The sequence below is a fragment of the Trichomycterus rosablanca genome, chromosome 18 (assembly GCF_030014385.1).
Source record: "Trichomycterus rosablanca isolate fTriRos1 chromosome 18, fTriRos1.hap1, whole genome shotgun sequence".
Taxonomy (NCBI): Eukaryota; Metazoa; Chordata; class Actinopteri; order Siluriformes; family Trichomycteridae; genus Trichomycterus; species Trichomycterus rosablanca.
Window position 1 is genome coordinate 18,299,456 of NC_086005.1, and position 24,607 is coordinate 18,324,062.

Sequence of the window (24,607 nt, forward strand, 5' to 3'; positions counted from 1 at the left end):
AACCCCGCCCCCACCACCACCACCGCATACTTGCCCTCTGGTGGAGGGGTCAATGTAAATGTTTCATTTTTAATTACTGAATTCATATCATCTTTCATAGCATCGCCTCAAACTTGTGATTTTGTTGAACTCACTGCCTCTTTGAAGCTTTGTGGTACAAGTACCAAGGTGCCTTCCTCTCTCTTTTTGGATTACATGTACTATGGCTGTCTCCCACTGTCTAAATACTTTGCTGAGCATCAGTTAAGACAGAGTCTCTTGAAATTCATTTGGAGTCTGAATAGGATTCTTAGCTTGCAGCATGGGGGATACAAATCTTTCCCCTTAAAAATCATCATGGTTAATGGTGGGTCGGTCTGTGTTTGCTGTTCTGTAACACACTGAAAAATTTTACAAGCCTGTGTATGAGGATTATGAGGAAATATGCTGGGCTGCTTTTGTCATATCAAGCAAAGATTCCCTCTCCTTATTTTAAATCAAACATTTTCTGTCATGTTTGTGAGCGTAGCAAATTGATCTAAATGTTCTTATTTTTAAAAGGTAAGGTTTGTGTGAAGTTTGTTTCAAATGGTCATTAAAGCATCTGTTTTGAATTACTGCAGCAACTTCTTTGATAAATTACTGTCTATTTCCAGTCTGGCCATATTTCCCTTGTGTACAGACTTTACAGTTTAGGTAAGGCAGGGATTTCATGCTATATTTGAATCAGTGGCGGCTTCTGCCAAATCTCTCAGGGGGGGCAATTGTTGCGATGATGGCCAAGGTGACTTGTTCAGTGGGTAAATTAAAGCTTAAATAATTAACATCTTAAGTCATCTGTCAGTTTGCCCTCACGAATAACTTTGAACATAGAGAGAGACCAGCTTTACCATTAATCATAAAATTAAGTTCACACTAACAATTTAATTCAGTCTTCATCAGATAGCATTTTATTTTAGGTGCAGCAGATCCAGAATAAAGATTGGCATTGGGGCTGATGTGCAATGAATAAAGAAGTACAATGCTCCGAACTGAGGTAATGGTAGTCGTTACGTGTGATGCAAGCACGTAAGTGCGAGCCCTCCCGGAACCCATTCAGAATGTATTGCAGCACCTGCAGTTCGAAAAAAAGAGCCTTAACATGAGAGTCTATGAGAGCAATCCGGGGCGATTTTCAGTCAGACTGAAATTGAGTGTCCATCTTTATCTATTAGGTACACTTCTGCGTCATGTCTCCTCAGGGCTACACCACTTGTCCTTGTTCAATTTGTCAACTTAACGAAGTGTTTCTCTGACTAGGATTGTGTCATCAAAGTTTATGAACTATTTGATGTCTGTGAATGTGTGAGGTTGCTCCTGTGTCAACCATTAGTCCTTTCAATTGAAAGTCACTTAATTTAAAAGCAAATGTATGGTCTTTACTATCAGTCACCTGTTTTTTGCATCTGCAGCAGGACTCATTGTGAGCACAGTTTTGACAATAACTACACCATGGCACCTGTCCTTGGCGGTGCTAATTAGAGCACACTCGGGCCTTGTGCCCTTTTTGGCCACAGTTGTAAAACGTTATGTCTGGGTCTTTCCAAGATTTCCAAGATAGTACATTCTGTTTCATCACACTGTCATAATTTTAACATTTCAACTAACATGAATTACAGATAAACTGAATGACTAAGGTAAATCTTTTAGAATCAATTAATCAACAAATCAATCACTGAGTGTCTCAGCATTTTGTGGCATGGTGATGGCAGTTTCTGCCCTAATAATGTAGTTCATCACGCTCTCACTAGTTTTTAGAGAAACAGTGCCTCTGTGTACAAGCTAATTATGCGAGGCTTCCCTTTGCCTGATAGAAGGTTGTTAACACTGCTTTATCCTGGTCAGGGTCATGATGGGTCCGGTTCCAGTAAACACTAGGCACAAACAGTAACAGTGTAATCTATCATGGATTATGACCCTCCCCCCACCCCAGACCTAGTCAATCATGTCTGAGTAGGCTCCTGGTAGATTCAAACTGTGATCTGAACCAGGCCATTATGCAATTAGAGCACTTATTACTTATCAGAGCAAGACGGGGTTTTACCAAGTGCTGAAGGTGGGGGATAAAATAATGCACCATTGACATTTGTCAAGAAAACTAGTTGTTTTCATTTCAACTCAAAATGTCAATTTATCAGAATTGCGTGTATCAATAAATATTCCCCCTCTTATTACTGCGACTTTTTGTTGCATATTTTTATTTAATTTCATATCCACTACTATAACACCATTTGAAGTAAGAGGGTTTTGAATATTTCCCACTGCAACTGTATGCCTCAGTAAACGTACGTGTTGCACCTCTGCCGTAAAGGCCTGATTTATGAAGTGCTGCAGAACACAGAGATAGTTCTCTGTATAACAGGTTTTCTCTGCACAGGATTTTGAAGTTCTTTTAGAGTGATGGTTGGATTTTTTGCTCTCCCTAAACAAGGCCCAAAATGACCAAATGGCCGAGTGTAGGAAGGTTCAACGTTGTAACAAGCTTCTTCTAAATCACTCTTCACATACTTAAAACCTTAGATGTTCTATATTCTTTACCTAATCTATGACTTGCCACAATTTGATTACAGAGAACCACAATCAATCCTTGGTACATCATGGCTTGGTTTTGAACCTCACAATGCAGAGTAAATGGTGACCTTATGTGACCCAGATGTGTGCCTTTTTAAAAACATTTTAATTAACAGACATATCAGAATTTCTTATTTCATCTACCATCTGAACACTGATTTTCAATATTACTACTGATGATGTTCTTAATCTAATCTATATGTGATGCATTGTTTGCATGTGAATTAGCTGAAGGAGAGTGAGGCACGGCGTCTGGAGACTGAAAATATACAGAAGACTCTGGCCATGGAGCTGGAGAATGCTCAGCTTGAGCTTGAGAGCATCTGCAAACACAAGAGTCTGGTGAGATAATACTCATGTTTTCAATTAAGAGTCTGAAAAAAACACTTTTGTCTTTTACTTAGCAGTTCATCTTGTTTTTAGGTGGATGAGCAATTGGCTCAGCTGCAGTTTGAGAAAGCTGACTTGCTAAAGAGGCTGGAGGAAGATCAGGAGGACCTCAATGAGCTCATGAAGAAACACAAAGCTCTGATTGCACAGGTCTGTTATTATTTAAATTCTATGACTCGATAATGTGACCATATATGTAAATATATTTTTTAAGTGTTATTTAGTCATGTAAAGTTGCAAGTTAAAATGATGTTGCAATATATAATAACTTTAAAATATTTTAATCACTAAAAATAGGAACTTACTCAGAAGAGCCAAAACACTAGGACCCTAGCTTAATGTGCTGCTAAAACAGCTCTTACCACAGGGATACTGACTCCACATGACATTTGAAAAAAATCCTGTGGTATTAGGACATTACCAGCAAGTCCTTTAACAATGGTATGTTGCAAGGTAGATTGTTCCATGGGGCATCCTGATGCCATATCTTCTGTGGGTAAATGATTTATATGTGCTCGAGATCTTAAAGAAAACAGAATTCTTCAGGGCAGTCAACCTTCCATTGCTCCAATGCCCAGTTACAAAAAATTGTGTGTACATTGTAGGTGCTTTCAATGATAGTCAGGAGCATACCTGTCAAGTTTTGGATTTAAAAATAAGGGAAATTTTCCGCCGCGCGCTTCGAGCCGTCCCACCAGCCCAACCGAGGTTCAGTATCCCTTACATTTTAAGACAGGTTTACAAGAAATCTAAAATAACCACCTGTGAACCACTTACAAACTTCAATTAGATGATCAGAATCTGATAGGCCTACCTTTGTTGACACTGAAATGCTGTGGACATTCCTACATATGTAATTCTTATAATACAGCCTAAATGAAAACACAAAAGGGAATTGAAGCACATTTATTTATTTTACATATTTTCAGCATATATACACATTGCTTGTCTTAAAGTAAAACACATTTTATTTTTTTCTCCTCTTTAGAAAGGTAAATTCGATGTCCCATTTCTCTAGATATTTACATGCAGTCTTTACTTTTTTGGCAGGAATGCCCTCTCTCTCCTTGCATCCATCCATCTCTCCCTGTTCCAGGTTTGTTCCCGCTGTCCGCACTAACCTCGCGAGAACTGCCACTTGCAGCAGCCTGGGTGGCAGTTCTCGCGAGGTACAGGAATGTTTTTTAAAATTATAATATAATACGGGAAATTTACGGGAAAATACTAATACGAGAGGACGGCGGGAAAGAGGGGTAAAATACGGTAGTTTCCCGGCCTAAACGGGAGACTTGACAGGTATGGTCAGGAGTTTCAATGATAGTTAGCATGTGCACTAACTAATATGTTGGTCAGTATCAGATGCCATAGCCTGAATGTTCTTTGGCATTGGATGAATATTTAATGTTTAACGACCTGTAGGTGGTTTTTGGCTTGACTCATCTTGGCTGCCTGTAAGCACCCCTTGCAATTTTAAAGACATTTTTACAAAGTCATCCGGCAATAACGATTTGGCCCTTATAAAAAATATTCACTCATATGTCTTACTATGACATGCACAACTGTTATGAAAAAGGCATTGCCATGCACATTTAGGGGAAGGTCCAAATGATTCGGCTGATTATGTTTAAACATAATGGCTCCCATATGATAACAAAGGACTTTTGATGTTCTATGAAGAAAATAATAAACAGGGTACCCCATCATCTTAAATACTCTAAGCGGCAATAGACTTGCATACAAAAATTCATATTACATCTATTTTTATAAGACTAAAGGTGTGTATTTTAAAGTCACTTTAAAAATCCAACAGCTTGCTTTGGTTTTCATGTTCAGTCTTCTAGTGATATCACTCAGATTCGGGAGTTGCAGACAGAGCTGGAAGAAGTGAAAAAGGAGAGACAGAATTTACAAAAGCAGGTAAGATTTTTTAGGGTAAGATATCAAAAACGTATAAAATATAGACTCTGTCTGGGTACACAAGTGATAATTATCACTATTTGTGTTTGTGTGGGATTTTCTAATAGAAATGTAGTGTCAGTGGATTTTGGCAGAAAAATTCTGTAAGGCATGACTAGTCAATTACTGGCCCACAGACCAATATCCTTGGATAAATTCTACAGGCTTTTTGAATGGTTTCTGCTGGAAAATCAAATAAAAATTTCTTCCACTTCTTTCATCTTTTTCCATTAGGGGTCACTACAGCAGATAATTTGGCTTAATTTTGGCATTGCCAAAGAAGGACCTGCATGTCCTTCCTCACTGCATCCATAAGCTTCCTCTTTGGCAGGTCCATCCTCAGCACCATTCTTCTGATATAACTCTCATCTCTTTGCACATGCCCAGACCATCTCAATCTCTCCTTCCTAATTTGGTCTCATCCTACATGTGCTGTCCCTTTATTAAACATGTACTCTATCTTGCGCATCTTTGTCATTTCCAATGACAGTTGCAACATCCTCATCTCTTCCTCTTTTGTTGTTTGGTCAGTGCTACTGCCTCCAAACTCATTAACATAAAAACCAGCCATAACATTAAAACCATCTCCTTGTTTCTACATGCACTGTCCATTTTATCAGCTCCACTTACAATATAGAAGCACTTTGTAGTTCTACAATTACTGACTGTAGTCCATTTATTTCTCTACATACAGGGCCGGCGCTAGGGGGGGGCTGAGGGGGGCATTGCCCCCCCAAATTGTGTCTTTGCCCCCCCAAGCACAATGCAAGCAACGGCTATTTTTAAAATTATCTCTGAACCAATCACAAAAATGCATTTTGTTTTACAGTGTGAAGATATTTCCTTGTTTATTCCTGATTGGCTCTTTGAGTCATATAAAAATCGGCAGACTGCCCCAAACAGTTCAGTTCGGCAGTATATGTTCTGTTAGTGTGAGCGAGAGGCAGGTATACTGGTAAACACTTTTTTTTTACAGAATTAGTATTCTTTTGTTTTCTTTATATTTTAATTTCCCAATAATATAAATATTCTCACTCATTCCTATTTCCACGTTTGAATATTCTCAGTCTGTGTGTAGGTACATTTGTCAGCTTTGACTTAAATTTGTATTAAAGCCTTTCAAGAAATAGAGTTGTTCTATTAGTAATGGCAATTTAATTAAGGGGGCGTATTAAAATGAAATACAATTAGATAATCTTTTTTCTCCATTTACATAATCAACATGTATTTTTTAATCATTGGGTTTTAAGTTTAAGTTCGAAAACATGCATTTTTATTTCTTTACCTCATACATCACTTTAAGCCAGTATCAATAGCTTGGCTGTCATCATTCATGCACAAATCAAGCCTTGAATATATTTCTGGCTTCAAAAACATGACTATCAACATGCCCCCTCATTAGGTTTTACTGCCCCCCCAAGCAAAGCAGTCCAGAACCGGGGCTGTCTACATACCTTTTTGGCCTGCTTTCACCCTGTTCTTTAGTGGTCATTACCCCCACAGGACCACCACAATGCAGGTATTATTTAGTTGGTGGATCATTTTCAGCACTGCAGTGACAATGACATGGTGGTGGTGTGTTAGTGTGTGTTGTGCTGGTATGAGTGGATCAGACACAGCAGCACTGCTGAAGTTTTCAAATACTGTGTCCACTCACTGTCCACTATTAGACACTCCTACCTAGTTGGTCCACCTTGTAGATGTAAAGTCAGAGACGCTCATCTATTGCTGCTGTTTGAGTTGGTCATCTTCTAGACCTTCATTAGTGGTCACAGGACGCTGCCCACAGGGTGCTGCTGGCTGGATATTTTTGGTCTCTCAGTCCAGCAGTGACAGTGAGGTGTTTAAAAACTCCATCAGCATTGCTGTTTCTTATCCACTCATACCAGCACAACACACACTAACACACCACCACCATGTCAGTGTCACTGCAGTGCTGAGAATGATCCACCACCCAAATAATACCTACTCAGTGGTGGTCCTGACCATTGTAGAACAGCTGAAAGCAGGCTAAAAAAGTATGTCGAGAAACAGATGGACTGTAGTCAGTAATTGTAGAACTACAAAGTGCTTCTACATGGTAAGTGGAGCTGATAAAATGGACAGTGAGTGTAGAAACAAGGAGGTGGTCATAATGTTATGCCTGATCGATGTATATTGGAGGATATTGTATATCGATGGATATTGTCCCCTCAATATTCAGATATGCTCAAATGTCCCCCAATATGCTGACGTAAAAATTATAAATAAACATTTTTAACTATTTTCCATCAGTTTCCATCAGTTGTTGATGTAGCAGGAATGTTTTAGAATGGCAGGGAACCCCCCTGGTAGATTTGGTCCCAACAATGATCAATTCATGCCTACAGCCTTGCTGCTTTGTAAACTTTCCTTTCACTCTGGCAGATCAAAATCACTCATGTCATGTCTTTGCCATCCACTGCACTGTACCTGCACTCTCATTTTTACCTTTCTAACCACTTTAACCACTTTCTTTATTACTTTGTACCTGTACTTGTACTCGACCCCAGATTTTTAAACTTGTCCACTTTCATCATCTCATCTTTGCAATTAAACTGTCCACCACCCATTCTCTCATTTACACACATGGTTAATTTTACTCCACCTAACTTTAACTCCCCTTCTCTCCAAACAATGTCATATGCAAACATCATATTCCATAAAGACTTCTGTCTAATCTTATCCATCAGCCTGTCTATAAACATTGCAAACAAGACAGGACTCATAGCTGACATTTGATGCAGTCCCACTTCCACTTCAAACCCCCGTCTGTCATTCATACTGCACATCTCACCAGTTTCTGTCCTCATACATACAGGTGATCAGTTATAATTTTATTTATTTTATCAAATTTGACAATCAACATTTGAGCAAATAAATCCCCCATACCTGCCTAGTAAATTTGTGTTGGAATGTGAAGGGCTAGTTTAAAGCATCTTCCCCTCTGCTGGCAGCATAAAAAACGTCAGATCAGCTTTTCATTCTCAGTGGATCACTTATAAATGACCGGTGTTATATCGAGTTGTTAATAGCGATGGTTTCTGTACAGAAGTGTTTTTAAGTGTATCAGTTTAGTGAAGTGACACATGGACCAGTATTTATGGCTGCTTTTATATTCTTTAAATAAATATAAGGTTAGCAAAAACAATTACTTTAACCACCTATTCTGTTTACTTAAGTCCAATAGTATAAGTGAACAGAATGAAACAACATGCAGTGTATTGCATATGTAATGGAATTTTGACTTTCTTATAGTCAAAAATTAAAAACTATTCTCCCCTGATCTTTATGCTGTGGCTGATCAAATGTATGCCTGTAGTTGCTGCAGCTCTGCACATAACCCTTATTCTTTAAAACTATTACACTTCTTCTCCACTTTTTAGGCATTCTCATACAGTCCAAGATTTTGCTCTAATATAAATCTAGTTAAAAACTTCCCTGCCATTTGTCTTAAACATTTCCATGCCTCCGCTGGTGTCATCTGGACCAACTGCTTTTCCACTCTTCATTCACATCATAACTTCCCCCAGTCCTCAGTTTCTCCTGGCTCACTATCTCTAAGTCTTCTCTTTCTTTTTACTAATTAATTAGGTCCTTAAAATACTATTTCCACCTTCTTAGTACACTCTTCTCATTCGTCATCTCGTTCTCACTTGCATCCTTTACAATTCTAACCTGTTGGATATCCTTCCCTGCTCTGTTCCTCTGTATGGCCAGTCGGTACAAATCCTCTTCACCTTCTTTACAATCCGACTTCTCAGCTTACAGCTTACAGCTTGCCATGCATCTTTTCCTTAGCCTTTACCACTTCTCTTTTTGCCTTATGCCACATCTTCCTATACTCCTGTCTACTCTTTTTATCTTTCTAGAGAACTCTTTTTTTCTTTAACTTTTCTATGGGCGTTCAGCTTAAGCTTGCGCCCTTGGCCTTTACGCACTGAAATTCCTCCCGATTCCTTGAATCGTTTAATGATATTATGCACTATAGAGGGAGAAATATCCAAATCCCATCTAATCTTTCTTTGAGGTACATTGTTTTTAAACATTTAAATAATTTTCTTACGCATTTGTTGACAAACTGGAGATCCTCTGGCCATCTTTGCTCATCAAAGACTCAGCCTTTCCTGGATGCTGCTTTTGTACCAAAACCATGATTACAATCACCTGTTGACATCACCTGTTGGGAATCACATAATTATTTAGTTTTTTCACCTCATTACTAGCCCTAAATTGCCTAAATGTGTTGCAGGCCTGAAATGCAGGAATGAAGGTATATTAACAAATAAAATGAAGTTGAGCAGATAAAACATGAAATATCTTGGGTTCAAACTGTCTGCAATCCAATAAAAGTCAATGTAAGGAACACTGCATTTTTATTTTATTTGCATTTTCCATACTGTCCCAACTTTTTCTGACTTGGGGTTGTATTTGTGCTAGACATTAAGAGTTAAAAGCTAATCACATTTAATACACATACATACTACATATTGTTACTAAAGCTGATCTACTAGGTCTGTTAAATTGAGGGAAAAGCCAACACAAACTTTCCACCAGGCTCTGATACAGAATGTCAACAAATTCAGGAGAAATTCATGGCCTCTAAACTTACACCTTTTTGTAATCTGACTCTTATACAATCTAATTAAACAGCTCTTTTGTAATGTGTTCGGTAAATGAAAGTTATCTCCACCTCATATTACACATGATTTCCCCCCTTTTTTTTCTTCATTGTCTTTCTATATTTCAGCTGCAGACAAATTCAACACACTTGCAATTCCTGGAGTCATCCATGGTGGCTCGGAGTATTGTGAGTAAGCAAGAGGCACGTGTGTGTGACTTGGAGAACAAGCTGGAGTTCCAAAGAGGCCAGGTCAAGAGATTTGAGGTCAGCACATACAAAAAGAAACCTTTCTCTATCAAGTTTTCTTAGGTGAACCAGGGTTACAAAAACATCAGCTATTTGCAAGGTTGTTACAAATTCAATTATTAAAAAACTTCAGCATGCCAGTAGGTGGGGCGTGTGCTCTAAACTGCCCTACAATTATTTGGCTTTTGGGCCTAATGCAACTTTTGAAGTACAGATGATGATTGGAAAAATAATGAATAAATTATAATTCTTTTATAAAGTTTTCTGCCCAATTAAATGTAGTGCATGTAACAATAAAACATGACTAAGTGTTATCGCCAATCCCATTAACATTAAGCAATCTGCAGTTTGCCCTTATAAATAAATAAATAAAAAATTGTATTTGAAAAGCGCCTTTCATGACACCCAAGGACACTGTACAATAAAAATATAGAAAAGCTAAGCAAAATAAATAAAATACACATTTACTAAGCAAAAATAAATAAAATACACATTTACAAACATAGGAAACACCAAACATGTGGCACAGTTCTGAGTCAGCTGGAAAAGATGTTTTGAGGGTTTTGAACACTGCTGCAGATAAGATTTCCGTACTTCTGGTGGGAGGAGCCTAGCATCACCTTGGCAACCTCACGGCGTTGCAGTGACCAGAGTGAGGGAATGTTGCTGTTAGCATGCTGTTGGTAAACAAAAGTCCGAACTGAGGCTCGGTGGGAATATTTAGGCCTTTGCAAAATACCAGGGTCGCGGTGGAGCAGTAAAGATGTTGGAGGTTTATACCGTGAATGTCCCAGAGCATAGAGTTCACTGAAAGAGCACTCCATCATCATGATGAGACCGCAGACGTTGTCTAGACCAGAAAAGTTGCAGAGACTCCAAGCCATCCAATTCCAGCAGCCAAAGGAGCAATTCAAAACAATCCACATTGACAGAGAAAGGAGTTATCCGCTAACTCTCACTGCTCCGGATACACCGCTCCACATCATAGAAGCATCAGCAACACAAGCACAGTAAAAAAGATCCCAAATCCAATGCATAAAATCCAGTAAAATGTTTCGTGCAATGTTTTCGTTCAAACTGGGGGAGAAGCGGCATCCAAACACACCAGTGTAACTCTAACGACCCAAAAATGCACGAATGGCTAGTGACCACAGGAGTGTGCGAAAAGATGAAAATGAAAGAAAATTACGATAAAAATAAAATAAAATAAAATAAAATACGGCAACGGTAGCGGCAGCCAAATGCGCCAGCGTTCACTATCACCATGACAACGTGTTTATATACTTATGCGACGTGTTTATATACTTATGTATTATAAAATATTACAACGATCAGACTATAACAACAACACCATAACTTTCAGTGCAAATCAAAATTACGTCTGCTCACAGGTACAAAGAAGTTTGACCACATTACCCCGGTCCTGGCATCTCTCCATTGGCTTCCTGTAAGCTACAGGATCCAATTTAAAGTTCTTCTGTTTGTTTTTCAGTCCTTATATGGATTGGCGCCATCTTACATAAGAGACTTGCTCCATTTCTATTGTTCTCCTAGATCTCTTAGGTCATCTGATCAATTGCTCTTGGCTGTGCCACGGTCACGGTCAAAGCTCAAAGGTGATCGAGCCTTTGCAGTTGCTGCTCCGAGGTTGTGGAACAGTCTACCTTTGGACATTCCTCCATTTCTGTTTTTAAATCTAGACTAAAAACGCACTTCTACCAACTAGCGTTTCCTGGATGAGTGTCATGGTCTGCGTTTCTGTTGTTCTACTGTTTTATACTTTGTGTTGCTTTTTTATGTGTGTTCTATGTTTCAACATGTACAGCACTTTGGTTGTAAATGTGCTTTATAAATAAATTACTTACTTACTTACTTACTTACTTACTTACTTACTTACTTACTTACTCATTTAAGCTAAAACTAAAACAAATAAAAACTACATATAAAAATTAAACAAGGATACCTTAGTGTCCATGATGTGAAGCACCAGTATGACTGGACCAAAACTACAGTTACTGATTTGATTTGCTAATGTGTTTATAGTCGTATAGGTTTGGTTTGGAAAATGTTGATGCCCATGTGTGTCTGTGTAGGTTTTGGTTCTGCGACTAAGAGACAGCGTAGTCAGGTTGGGTGAAGAGCTGGAGCAGTCTGCTCAGGCAGAGGCAAGAGAAAAGGAGAACTCTCTCTACTATCAGCAGAGGCTGTCAGATATGAGGCTGGAGATGGAAGACCTCAGCCTCAGAGAGCAGGAAAGCAGCCAGCGACGCATGGAGCTGGTAATCACCACACACACACACACACACACACACACACACCCCCCAAACCTTTTCCAAGGGACCAAATGTTACCATATCAAGGCAAAAGGGCAAATCAATGGGCAAAAGCTGTCTGTAACTCACATTTGACTTTTTACATGCTTTAGCTGTTTGAATGCACATCATACTTATGCTGGCTATGATAAACCTTTATTATTATGGACTGCTATATTCACAAGATTTCACAAAATACTGGATAAATTCCTCTGAAGTTTTGTTTATGTTGACATGATTGCATCATTTATCTGCAGATGTGTTAGCTGCACATTTATGCTCTCCAGTTCTACCACATCCCTATAGTCCAGACAGTGTTTTAGCTCTGTAGACAGTTTTAGACACAAGCTATGGGAACAGAGGCAAACCTGTTTGACCTGTCACATCTTGAATGCCACCATCTTGGATTTAACTTCACTTTTTTCAAATGGGACAGTAGGTTCTATTGCCAATAAACCGAAAGCTGGAAAACCGAAAATGCTACAACAGCAAATGCTATTTTGCCATTTTGTAAGAGCCCGCAATATACCACTAATCGTCTGTATCTATATTGAAATATAGATGTGGGGTCATGCCAAGGCACTTGTTAAATCTGTGATGAATGTTGTTCATCTTAAGAGATAATTTTTAATACTGATGCTAGCAATCAGCCAGATGTTTTGGTAAATGTTCATCAGTAATTGGGAAAATAGATAGCCTTAACACTTTAAAATTGTGGACAATATATCATACATATTCTGTAGACCTTCTGGTCAATCCTCTTATTATAAGAACAAACAAAGTTAGCACGAACAGTGCACACCACAGTGTTGCTGCTGAAATCCAAGATAGGGCCATACAAAATAAGACATATGGCATATCAGCTTGTGTCTAAACTGGATCACCATCCGACTGTTTTCTTTTTATACATGTGTTTCATTACTTTTGAGACACACTGTACAATGAACTCATAGTCATGTTTAATAAATTAGTTTGAAATGTCTATGTGAGGTGATGCTGAAAGAAACTATTATAAGAAGGCTAAAATATGGATAATTCAAAAACAGTAGATTTAGACCATGTGACTATTTTGTTGTGGATTTAATTTTGAATGGATATTACTGCTAATTTACCCAGCAATCGACACTTAGTCACCCATAATGTGGAAGTGCAAGTTTTTGGAAAAATATTTTAAACTTAAAAATTGAAATCTTTTATTTACAAATGTATTCAGACCATTTGCTGTGACACTATAAACTGTTGTCTTGTGCATCATGTGGGCTTTCCTTTTCCTTGAGATGTCTGAATTTAATCAAAGTTCATCTGTTGCAATGTGAATTAATTGATCAATTAAACAAAAACTATATCAAAGGTTTTGAGTGTTCCCATGACCACAGTGGCCTTAATAATTTTGAAATAGAAAAAGCTTGGCACAACCTAGAACTTTCATGCAGTGAGACATGGTGGTGAGAGCATTATACAGTACTATGGGGTAATTTTTAGTAGCAAGGACGAGAGATTGGTTAGAATGGAGGGACAAGTGAATGCTGCCAAATACAGAAACATTTTTGAAGAAAACCTCAAACAAACTCTCTGCAAATCTCTGAATGTCCTTGAGTAGCTCAGCCAAAGCCCAGACATCTGAAAAAGTTCACAGACGTTTGCCATCCAATCTCGTGAAGCTTGAGAAAGTCTGTGTAATCTGTGTAAACTGCCACCTAATATAGTATTCCTTAGTAGTGCCTAAAAAGTAAAATAAAAAATATACTCCATACAGTAGATAGTACTGTATGTGTTTAGGGGTATTATAAAGGTTACTGTAAAGATAATATCATGATTTATTTCTGACTCACTTGAAATCTATCACATTTATTATCAGAATGAAATGATTACTGAAAATGATTAAATAATGACATTCAATCATAGTCAGTTTTACCACTGCTTTATCCTGGTCAGGGTTGCGGTGGATCCAATAAATTGGGCAAGAGGCAGGAAACACCAGTTGCCAGTCCATCACAGGGCAGACTCACACAAAGTCACACCTAGGGCAATTGTATAGCTCTATTTTGGCCTGACTGCATGTCTATGGACTTGTGGGAGGAGCCCAGACAGGAATCGAACCCAGGCCATTGTTGCTGTGATTCTTGCCACTGTGCTGCCCCTACATAATGTCATGTCATTTATAATCAATTTAGACTAGTAGCATTTTGTTTATAAGAGAATGACAGAAAAGACACCTTTAACATAATAAGCCCTGAAAGTTTGCTTAATGACTTACTGGTGCATTAAAATAACAACCTTCACTGTAAAGTGTCAGACACTGTCTGCCTTAGGACAAATAAATGCTTTGCTGTCCCTTGGTATGTTTCACCTTCCTACTATGCCTGTTTTCAGAAGATAATATTCATAAATTAACATAAATTACTATACAGCACCTGGCTGATTGAAATACAGTTTGACCTCTGTGCCAAGGGTGGGTTATCATAGAATCAGCTGCACCTGTATTGTTGTTTACTGCATAAACAATCAGTACAATCAGTAGGACAGGAATTTATTTCTGTCAAATGCTATCAAACTATCAAAATTGTGTGTATACATACATTTGCACACACACACATCTTGTACAGCACATCAGGTTTTTAGTGGAGAAAGGGAGAGTACATTGGTGGAGGTGTGGTTGTCATGGAGATGTACTGTAGGTAGTGGCTTCTTGTATCAATAACCTTCACAAGACAGTAAGAATTAATCAAAGGCACACTGTGGCTGATCTCTATAATAAAGTCTAATAACAAGATGGCAGAATGGCTCAAAAGGTAGAAAGAGCTATTACAGTTTATCATTGTCTGCTCTTCTCGACCTTGATTGTAAGTCATACGCTAAGTATTATAACACTGATATACTGTAATAAAGCAATATACAAGCTTATATATGTTGGACAAATACACAGAATATATTTTAAATGAAGAAGTATTTCTTACTCAGTCTCCATGTTTACCACAGTTGTAGCACACATTTTATAAGGACAGGACATAAGTTCTGTTACATCTGGTGTAAAGATAACGCATTCCACCATAAGAACATTATACTAACAGGCAAATATGATGGTGGTAGTGTGATTGAGGCTGCTTTGCTTCATCAGGACCTAGATGATTTGTCGTAATTAATGAAGCTATAAATTCTAATGTCCACTTGTTAGTTTGTGACCTACAGCTCAAGTCTTGAATCCTATTGGCATCATAGGACGTTTGATTGTAGTTACGGCCAAGGGTGGCAAAACCAGTATTTAGATTAAGGTGACATTGAATTAATTTTGGGCGGCATGGTGGCTAAGAGGGTAGCACTGTCGCCTCACAGCAAGAAGGTCCTGGGTTCGATCCCCAGGTGGGGCAGTCCGGGTCCTTTCTGTGTGGAGTTTGCATGTTCTCCCCGTATCAGCGTGGGTTTCCTCCAAAGACATGCCAGTGAGGTGAATTGGAGATACTAAATTGTCCATGACTGTGTTTGATATGACCTTGTGAAATGATGAATCTTGTGTAATGAGTAACTACCGTGTCTGTCATGAATGTAACCAAAGAGTGTGGAACATGATGTTAAAATCCAAATAAACAAACAAACATTGAATTAATTTAAAATTAATCAGTTTAGAATTTTTTTTTATCTTTAATAAATTAAATTATTATTCAACTTACACTGTATTTTTGTTTACTTGTGTTGTCTTTTTTTTAATGCATTTTCCCCCCATGTTCCTCCCGATTTAGAGCACTCAATTTTGTCTTCCGCTGCTGAGAGATACCAGATTGCATCCAAGGAGAGCACGTCACTGTACACGCCTCTTTCGACACGTGCACAGCCCTCCTCTTCTCGCCCCTGCATTCTGCCCAGGCGTCTCTTCCGCTAATCAGGGTCCTTACACAGCGTATGAAGACCCGCCCACCCACACATAGTCCGGCCCCCACCCTGCAGATACGGTGGCCAATTAGTATCTGCTGCAGGCACTGCCAATTATGCCCGTCAGATGGTGCCCAGCCGACCGGTGGCAACACCAAGTTTCGAACCAAGGAGTTCAGAAACTCTGTGCTGGTGTGATAGCGGAATATCCCACTGCGCCACCTGGAAGACCGTTGTCTTTATCTTATGTTCAAATACTTTTTCACAGCTCTGATTGATTTAGGTATAAAAAACCCAAATAAAAATGTTTCCTCTTTGTATAGGAAATGCAAGTGGAAGAGCTTAATGCAGTGCGACAGACTCTTCAAGCTGATCTGGAGACATCAATTCGACGTATTGCGGATCTACAGGCTGCTCTGGAGGAGGTGGAATCAAGTGATGAAAGTGACACAGAAAGGTATGACAGTCGAAAAGCTGTGGTAAAAAATATGATGTTAAGTGACCAGACAGGACATATTGTCTCATCAGTTAGATGTGTTATTTACAACCTTTTTGTTAATCAGTTTGTACCTGTGCCATTTTTTGTTTCACTTCTGAGGAAAATGTCTACAATGTAGATATATAATCATGGCTTGTCAATTACATTTGTAACAGTAAATCCTGTATTGTAGTTTATTACTGATTTTACAATTTAAATAAGTCATATTATTGAGCTATCATTTTTTATTAGTTTCCTTTGGTCAGCAGAATGCCACTGTAAGCTAAATCCTGTTTTGCTGTGCTTTTCTTCGACCTAACCATTTTCTTTCTCACTTTGACCTGCAATGCTGATCACAGTGTACAGACTGCTGTGGAGTACTCTAAAAAAAGAGAAGTGTAAGCACTTCTTTTCTTGTCCTTGTTAGCCTGTTTTCCCCCTTTTCTCCTCCCCCTACCATGTGTTTTGTGTATTAGTGTGATGGCATGAATTTGGGCTTTTAGATACAGGCACATTAACATTATCTTAATGGTAATGGTGCTCAGCTTAGAAAAGCTACACTGACTGTGAGCTTGTCGGACACCCCTATGCAAAAATAACTGACATTAGTATGGAGTTGACTTCTCCTCTTGTGAATGTATCAGGGTCTGCTATTTGGGAAGGCTTTCTACAGGGGTTTGGAGTGTGTCTGTGTATTTGTGCTCATTCACTTAAAACAGCATTTGTGAGGTCAGGCACTCATGTTAAACAAGAAAATCATGTTCTTATGGTCCATTTTAATGCAAAGGGACACAGTCATGCTGGAAAAGGACCTTTACCAAACTGTTGTCACATTGTTTGAAGCAAATTGCATATTTAGTATAGTATTTCAAATAATTGACATGCTTTTTAAAACTTTATTTTATATACAGTACTTTAATGGTCCCCTATCACTGTTGGGTTGTCACTGCCTTAATTGGTTAGATTAGATTATATCACTGTTTATTTGAATTTATATCATTTATATATAATATATTTATATATATGAATTTATTTCAGCCCACTTTACTTTGAAGCACTGACCTAAATAAAACACACTGCAAGGTTTTTAGACATACAGTGCTGTGAAAAATTAATTGCCACTTACCTGATTTCTTCCATTTTTGCTAATTTGTCACATTCTAATGTTTCAAATACAGATGCAAAACAAAGTCATAGAAATACTAGTCCAGAAATATGAAGAGTAATTTTACTCTTGTCATAAAAAGACTTTTCTCTCGATTAGGTTACAGCTACGAATGATTACTTCTGCCTGGTTTCTTAACCACACCCCAAATTCAGTAGAGGATTGTAATTGGACAGTTATTACTTTTCATTTTGGCACTAATTCTTTGCTGGCTGAGACTAAAATACAATGCTCATTCAAGGCACACAGCATGCAGTGAAATGTAATACAGCTTCAAGTTGGTGCATTTCAAGCAAATTTGTATTTAATCAAACACAAATGTAGCATTTCATTCTTTTAAATGCAAACCTACATTTATTGTTTTTCTGTGGAGAGATCGAGTGATCGCATTGTTTACTTTTCATTTGTCTTATTTACCACATGTCACTATGTCACATGCTTTTCAGATTTTTGCCTTGTAGTGATTGCATTTCAATTTGTCACTAAATCCTAACTAAGCCATTGCTTGGCTCTGGGACTCCAGCGAATCACAATGTGGACCATTATCTACAAATGAACCTTACCAGGAGTGGCCGGCCTACCAATATTTCGACAAGAATGCAACAATGACTCATCTGGAGGAAACAAAAAAACCTTTTAATAATAGTGAATATCTTAACCACTGCAGGCCTCACTTACAAAAATGGCATCCATCCAAGGGTCAAACTACTGATGACCAAAAAGAACACAAAGGCTTGTCTCCCAAAATAATCTAGATGACCCCTAAGACTTTTAGGATAATATTTTGTGAACTGATGAGTCAAATGTGGAAGTTCAGTTTCTTAGATATACATCTGGATTCTTTTGTGACCTTCTGAATGAGTTGTTGATGAGTTGTTGTTGCTTTTTGAGACCTTTTAACCTGCTTCATTGTCAGATAGGTTCTATTTAGGTAATGCCTGGCTGTTATTAATTGAATTTGGTTAACCGATTGATTAAAAAGCTGCGGGGCACTAACTTCTTTACAAGGGCTGAACAGATTTGTTTTCTCTTTTTTTTTATTTTCAATTTTTTCAACCTTTTTCCCCCAATTTTCTCTCTTAATCTAGTTGTGTCCAATTACCCTGATTGCATCCTCCACCGCTGACTGAGAACGCTTCTAAACTGACACACGCCCCCTCTGACACATGCTCAGTACAGACTGCATTTTTCTCCCACTCGAGTTCATATATACCGATCAGCACTGTGCACAAAGAGCCACACCCTGATCAGCATTATTCCTCAGCCACCTGAGCGGCATTTTAGATTTGTTTCTTTAATACATTAACTCATTGTTTAAAACATTTTGTGTTTTGTTGGGTTATCTTTGTCTAATAATAAAAGTAGTTTGATGATCTGAAATATGTGACGAATATGCAAAAATAGAAGAAATAGGGAAGGGGCAAATACTTTATCACAGCACTTTATAGTGTATATAGAAAATCTTTATACTGCTTTTTTACTTACAGCTGGAAAACAAATATCTTTCTCCAGCTTTATTTACACATTTTACTCTAAGTAATGTTAACTTTTTGGTTATGAGAAAAGGAAAAAGGTTCGAAATAATTTATAAATAATGAAAAACTAGAAAAAAACTGGTTTGGAAAAGTAATCAGTCCCCTGATTTAGTACTTGGTAGAGCTACATCTGCTTTAATTACAGCCATTTGTCTTTTTGGATGTCTATAACACCTAGACTGGGGAATATTTGCCCATCTTTTCTTGCAGAATTGTTTAAGTTTAGTCACATTTTGTGGTAATGCACAGCTCTCTTCAAATCCATTCATAGATTTAGGTCAGAGCTCTGATTTGGCCAATGAATGACATTCACCATTCCATTCTTTTGGCCACAGCTTTGTTTCTTCGGGGGTGTGCTTAGGGTAGATGTCATGCTAGAAAAAGAACTGCCTATCTAGCAAATGACCTTGTGTTTTTCTCATGCTTATTTTCTTTCCATCCAGGGTTGTGCAAAGCTGTTAGATTTTTGTCAAATGAAAAGACTGACAAATCTCATACAGATTTTAAGTAAGACCTCATGAAAGGACACGGCCCAAACTTCTTCCAACTTTTAATTGACCTAATTGACTAACTGATCTCCTAAAGGCCTATATATTTACCTATCATTCCTTTCTTTTCTACTTGATGAATTCTTGCACTTGTCTCTTCACAATTTCCTCCACAGATATTCAGTTGTTGTTTTCCTAAATAAATTCCTTTTCCTTATTCATTGGGCTCATGGTAGCTTCCCTAATCAATTGCCTTCTGGCTCGGTCATCCAGTTTGAATGGACGGCCCAATCTTGACAAGGTGTTGCTGGTGCCATACATTTTTCACTCTTTATAGTGCTCTGCATGGAAATCTTGATTTTGGATTAAAATAGCAGGAAGCAAAGAAGTGCAAAAAAATCATAGACATGGTCTACAAATGGAAAATAATATGTTAGGATGAGTGCATATGACAAGTGAGTGCATGTGTTAAGATGCTAAGATACAGGCATGAATGCTTAAAACAGTGCTGGGGTTTAGGAGCTCTTTTACAGACGTTTTTAGCGGTTGGGTTATCCATTATGCTGTGTGGCTTACTGCTCTGGTTGCTCCTAGATGCTTCCATTTAACAAAAAAGCACCTTTAATACACCAAATCAGCTCTATCAAGGCAGAAATGTGAACTGGCTTATTAGTGAAGACTGATAGTCACAGAGAATAAATGATTCTTTTTACTGGTTGTGGATAGAAATGTTTTTAATAGCATGTTAGCTTACTGTTTACAACTATTTTGGTAGCTACAATATATTGAAATAAGTGGCTCATTACAGTCATATAATGGATTTTAAAGCATGTTGTTGTTTATTTGTAACAGGGTTTAGCTGCTGAAGTAGAGTGGCAGTAAACCACCTTAGGAGTCGTGTCCTTCTGTTATGCCATTTTGGCCGGCAGAGGAGGCACGGAGGTGCAGCTAATGTGTCAGTTTCTCTTAATTTAATGTCTCCTGCACCTTGTGAGCATTCATTTGCTCCATGTGGAAGTTTTTTTCTATATTTCACAGTTTCTCCATCTCAGACTTGCCAGCTGCTTTGTGTTGGCACACCTGTTATTTCTCAAAAATCATGATACAGGGCTGCTTGGTCCAGTCTGCATTGGCAGTCCCAACTGATTCTCAGGGTTCCGTTTTTTCCCTTGTTTTTGAGAACTGAGTTGTTGCAGACAGTTGGAGCAGCCTGTCCTATTGTGACAGCAAGTAGTCAGTTCTGCACTATCCCTGTTCTATCCACTTTATCTGATTTGTGACTATCCCTTTTTTCATTAGTGGCTTTTTAGCCACAGTATTGTTCTTAAAATCACAATGTGAAAAAGTCTTTGGCTTTAATATTGCATTAATATAATTTGTTGACAGTGCCACATTTTGCAAAACTTACTATATTTTTGGTTGGAGCACTATTCCTCCCGAGGATTGTGGACAGTGAGTTGTTTAAAAATCCCTACAACACTGCTGCAACTGCTACACTTACTGTAGATAAGTACAACACACACTATCATGGCATTACCACTTTAGTGCAGTGCTGAGAATGGTCCACTACCCAAGTAACATCTGTTTAGTGGGGATCCTATGGGGGTCCCTTCACTGAGAAATGGCGTACAGGGAGTGGTAAAGTGAGCAGAGAAACAGATGGGTAACAGCTAGTAATTTTATACCTAATAACGGCTTTAGTGAGTCAATTTTCTTTGTCATCAGCATGTCCTAAAAATCTGAGTGAGACACCTTTCTGCTTATAAGTTTTTTAGATGTAGATAGTCTGAATAACAGAGCTCCCTGATGTAGCAAATTTGGCACTGCTTATTTTAATGGTGATTTTCATGTTTCAGACAATTAGCAATGATGTAATAATGCTATCCACTGGAGTGAGAAAATCCAGGATTTTAAGGATTTTGTCATGTAGTAACACCATTTTTATATGGACAGTCATGCAACGATCTCTATTATTCCTCGTCTCTGTGCAGGCACCATCGATCAGCCAGCAGAGACCATAATTGCAGCAATTATGACAGATCTCCTCTGGCATTTCCACTCTTTGGACAAGCCAATCATTGTCCATATAAATGCCAGGCCTGCCAGTATCAGAGCAGAGATTTTATGGCTGTGCCACTTGAGCCCTTGAGTCATGTAGTTTGAATAAACACTGTGTATTGAGACATTGAGTATTGAGTGTGTGATAATGAGCCCATGGTTCACCAGGTATACATGCACATCTGAGTATTACTAATCACATCAGAAGCAATGCGGATGAACTCCTACCATCTATTTGCAAAACTGAGGTTTAGATGTGTGTGGCACATTAAAATGATTAACGCTTGCATTGTGGTTTTACCTGCTGCTTTGCAAGACAATCATTACCATGTCAAAATAAGCATATAAGGGTTTTGCAGCAAATCTATCTAAATGACAATGTGTTCATTATGGCAGGGATAGCGTGTCCAGTATGGGCTCCACCATTGGACCAGAGGACGTGGGTGAAGGCATACGGAAGCTTGGAGGGCCACGTGGTGGGTACAGGGGTTCTGGGAGTGGAAGGTTGTCTTACACTGGAAGCCCCACTGGCCACCAGTCAGTGACTGACACATCGAGCATCTATAGCTTCAGGTGACTACCACAAATCACCTTATTAATATGTTGTATAGCTAAAACCTAACAAAGTGTTTTTGCTCCCAGATCTTGTTCTCAGGACAATGATACACCAGAAAGTTCTCGAGGACTGGCTAGAGCATCATCTTCCACTGCTTTATCCGAGCTTTTGGAGGGCTTACGGAAGAAACGAGCAGGTTGGGATAACAGTTCAGAGATGGATCAGGGCAGCACCATATCCCTACCCATCTATCAGACCACAGCTGCTTCCAACCTGCGCCGAAGAACCTCCACCCTCTCGCCAGACTCCAAAGAGGGCCTGGAGGAAGCAGTGCGGCCTGGCATACTTAAAGTGCCCAGTCCCAGCTTGTCCCGTGCATCCAGCCTACGATCTTTGTCTGAATCTTTGCCTACTGTTCCCTCAGTGATGTCGGCTGGGGGCAAGATAAATCGCTTTAGCTCCTGTGACTCACTTACTTCAGCAGTGTCCTCTACAGGTCCCCGCCAACAGCTATCAAACCTGTCCATCCCAGAGGAAGGGAATGAGGAGCCTGGCTCTAGAACGCTGCCTGCTGTAGGCTCATATCGTCGTCGAATACTTAAAGGTGTGGCTGAAGGTGGAGGAGAAGCCCTGCTGGGAACAGAGTCTCTTGTATTTCAGAATCGTCACTTCCCCTGTAATCCTGAAGCAGACAAAGAAAGGGTCAGTAGCGACAGCAACTTAGACATTGTGCCTGCCATACGTAGATCACAGTCTGTTAGCAGTTTAGTAAGTAGCAGCTCCAGAGGGGGTCAGCGCCGCACCCTAAGTGTTCACTTCGGAGAACTGCCACCCTCTAGGGCATCATTCAGAGACTCCGATTCTGACTCTTCTAGCTCTGGGGGCTCACAGCAGAAGCATGGGCCTCAAGGAGAGAGGCTGGAAGCTGAGGGCAGTGAAGGAGATATCACTTCAGTAATGAAAAAGTATCTACGGAAAGCAGAAGTTGACTGAACATGGAGATCTGGTTAGGATTTTACATTTACTCTCTTGCAAATATTAGCATAAACTGCAATTAACCCTTGTGTGGTGTCATGGTTTTGTTACTCAGCCAATGTTTGCGGGTCTGGTGGACCCACCGCATGATTGTGTTTTTAAGTCATGTGTTTTTAAATACAGCCATAACTTATTTAATGTGCAAAATATCAGATGTTTACTTTAAGATTTTTATAAGCAATAAAGACAGCATATTTGGTTAACATTTACTATTTACCTATGTTGGATCATATTCATAAATAACAGTACCATCAGTTTGTGATAAAATACGTATAAGAAAGGAAAAATCAAAATATGGCTGGAAAAACGTGTTTACTTTGAACAAATCAAAATGAAACAACCTTTTGTTGTTTGTCAAACATTTGTCAGTCTAAGAAACACCAGCCTGAACAGATACAGTATCTGTATCAGTCTACACATCAGTACCATTGAACAGTCTATTCATGCTAGCCTACACAACACATGAGGGTCAGCTTTACTGTGTGTGTGTTGCATACATTCATTTGATGCATGTATGCTGTGTCTGTCTGTGTCTCTGTCTGTCTGCTTCTCTCTCTTTCTGTCTATCAGTATGTCTCTCTGTATGTCTGTCTCTCTCTATCTGACTGCCTGCCTTCCTGTCTCTGCCTGTCTGTCTGTTTCTCTCTCTGTCTGTCTCTGCCTGTCTGTTTTATCTGTCTGTTTGTCTCTGCCTGTTTGTCTCTGCCTGTTTGTCTGTTTCTCTCTGTCTCTTTGCCTGTCTCTCTGTTTTTCTGTATCTGTCTGTCTGCCTCTCTCTCTCTCTCTCTCTCTCTCACACACAGAGACACACATCAGGACTTGTTGTAGTAGGACAGAGTAAAGGGACACAATTTTATACCTGCAAACACCACGTGTAATATAAATGTTATATATCACACCGTAACCGGGGGGTTACGGTGTGAACTCATTAAAACGTGTTATTTTATATGTTCTTCACACAAAATGAGCCAAAGGCAAAGGTGTCTGAGGTTAAAATAATAATAAATAGCATCATTTTTCTTTTGGTAAACATTGAAAATGGGTCCCACAGACCCAAACACCACACAAAAGGTTCATTATTAAAAAAAAAAAAAAAAAACTTGTAATATGGATACATTTAATCTACTATTAAGTAATTATTAATACAGGTCTATTCTTTTATATACAGAATTAACCTGGGCTCTATCCAGAATGCAACTGACCCATGTTGCTCAACTTGGAACCTCAATAAAGATGCTGCACATTTTGAACACTGTTTGTACACATGAATAAAATTTTTTAAAAACTGTA

The 24,607-nt window shown here is 38.8% G+C and overlaps 1 protein-coding gene across 2 annotated transcripts in view; it reads left to right on the plus strand.

Annotated features, from left to right (window-relative positions):
- The window catches only part of LOC134332826 (unconventional myosin-XVIIIb-like), an 80,059-nt gene extending 55,452 nt beyond the window's left edge, over positions 1-24,607 (plus strand). For both annotated transcript variants that reach the window (XM_063014654.1, XM_063014655.1), the window contains 10 exons: positions 2,818-2,931; positions 3,013-3,129; positions 4,813-4,896; positions 9,704-9,841; positions 11,917-12,102; positions 16,326-16,459; positions 16,840-16,878; positions 22,123-22,299; positions 22,369-23,288; positions 24,486-24,607. In XM_063014654.1, coding sequence (XP_062870724.1) covers positions 2,818-2,931; positions 3,013-3,129; positions 4,813-4,896; positions 9,704-9,841; positions 11,917-12,102; positions 16,326-16,459; positions 16,840-16,878; positions 22,123-22,299; positions 22,369-23,275 — 1,896 coding nt within the window. In that variant the 3' untranslated portion in view covers positions 23,276-23,288; positions 24,486-24,607. The remainder of the gene's footprint in view (positions 1-2,817; positions 2,932-3,012; positions 3,130-4,812; positions 4,897-9,703; positions 9,842-11,916; positions 12,103-16,325; positions 16,460-16,839; positions 16,879-22,122; positions 22,300-22,368; positions 23,289-24,485) is intronic.